This window comes from Arachis ipaensis, chromosome B01, assembly GCF_000816755.2.
Source record: "Arachis ipaensis cultivar K30076 chromosome B01, Araip1.1, whole genome shotgun sequence".
NCBI lineage: Eukaryota > Viridiplantae > Streptophyta > Magnoliopsida > Fabales > Fabaceae > Arachis > Arachis ipaensis.
Genome location: NC_029785.2, coordinates 458,220 through 459,142, shown reverse-complemented (window position 1 = coordinate 459,142; position 923 = coordinate 458,220). Strand labels below are relative to the sequence as shown.

General features: G+C 23.5%; 1 protein-coding gene across 2 annotated transcripts in view; it reads left to right on the top strand.

Moving 5' to 3' along the window:
- LOC110271854 overlaps positions 1-923 on the top strand; it is a 9,669-nt gene that overhangs the window by 5,812 nt on the left and 2,934 nt on the right. For both annotated transcript variants that reach the window (XM_021105238.1, XM_021102727.1), the window contains exons 5-6: positions 325-459; positions 584-646. In XM_021105238.1, the coding sequence (XP_020960897.1) occupies positions 325-459; positions 584-646 (198 nt within the window). The remainder of the gene's footprint in view (positions 1-324; positions 460-583; positions 647-923) is intronic.

Genomic DNA, 923 nt, shown 5'->3' with positions numbered 1-923 from the left:
TGAAAAAAAAATAATACAATAATATTTTCTGCTTTTATCTCATATATTATTTTTTTTAATTTAAAAAAAATACATAAAAAATAAAAACGCAAACCAAATGCATGCAGTTTTATTGTTTTTTTATGTGTCTCTTTTCTCTTCTTTATTAGTATTCCAAAAATACTAATCCTCTTCATCGAAATTTTTTTGGACTAATGGTGAGAAATTTCTATTGCATATTCTTATCATACCCAATACATCATATATTTTTGCTTATTATTAACATGAGTTATATTTATTATATATATGTGATAATGACAATAAAAAAAATGTTTGAATTTGTAGTTCTATCATCATAAGTACACAGGGATGAAGTTTCGATCTTTGAAAGAGGTGGAAAGGTATGAAAATTATGGAATTCTTCCAGGGCCTAGAAGGAAAACACAAGATATTGAAAATCCTAAAACACATGCTGATGAGGTGAGTATTCCTATATATTCTCATGATGAAGAACCTTAATTATTATTAGCAATTTTAATGACCACTAACTATTTTTTAAAATGTTGTTTTTTTTTTTAATGTTTTACTACTTTTTTTTTTTCAGGAAATGGTTGGTATTGAGGTAAAGGAAACAAAAACCAAATACAAGAAACAAGAATCATCTGAAGTGAGTATATATGCTCATTTTGATATTCATTATTTTCTAATTTTTTTTATTAAGATATTTTGTTTGGATGTGAATATGCTTCTTTTAGAGGAATTTTGGACATAATTTGGTGTAGAAAAATAGATATATACAAATTAAAAGATTTTTTAATTTTTTAATTCATTTTACAGAGATCAAAGGCTACTCTTACTGAGAATATATAATTACCTTTATATAATTGATCGTTTGACATTTGGTTTTTATTTTCTGATTTTAATTTTAATATTTTCTATTTTTA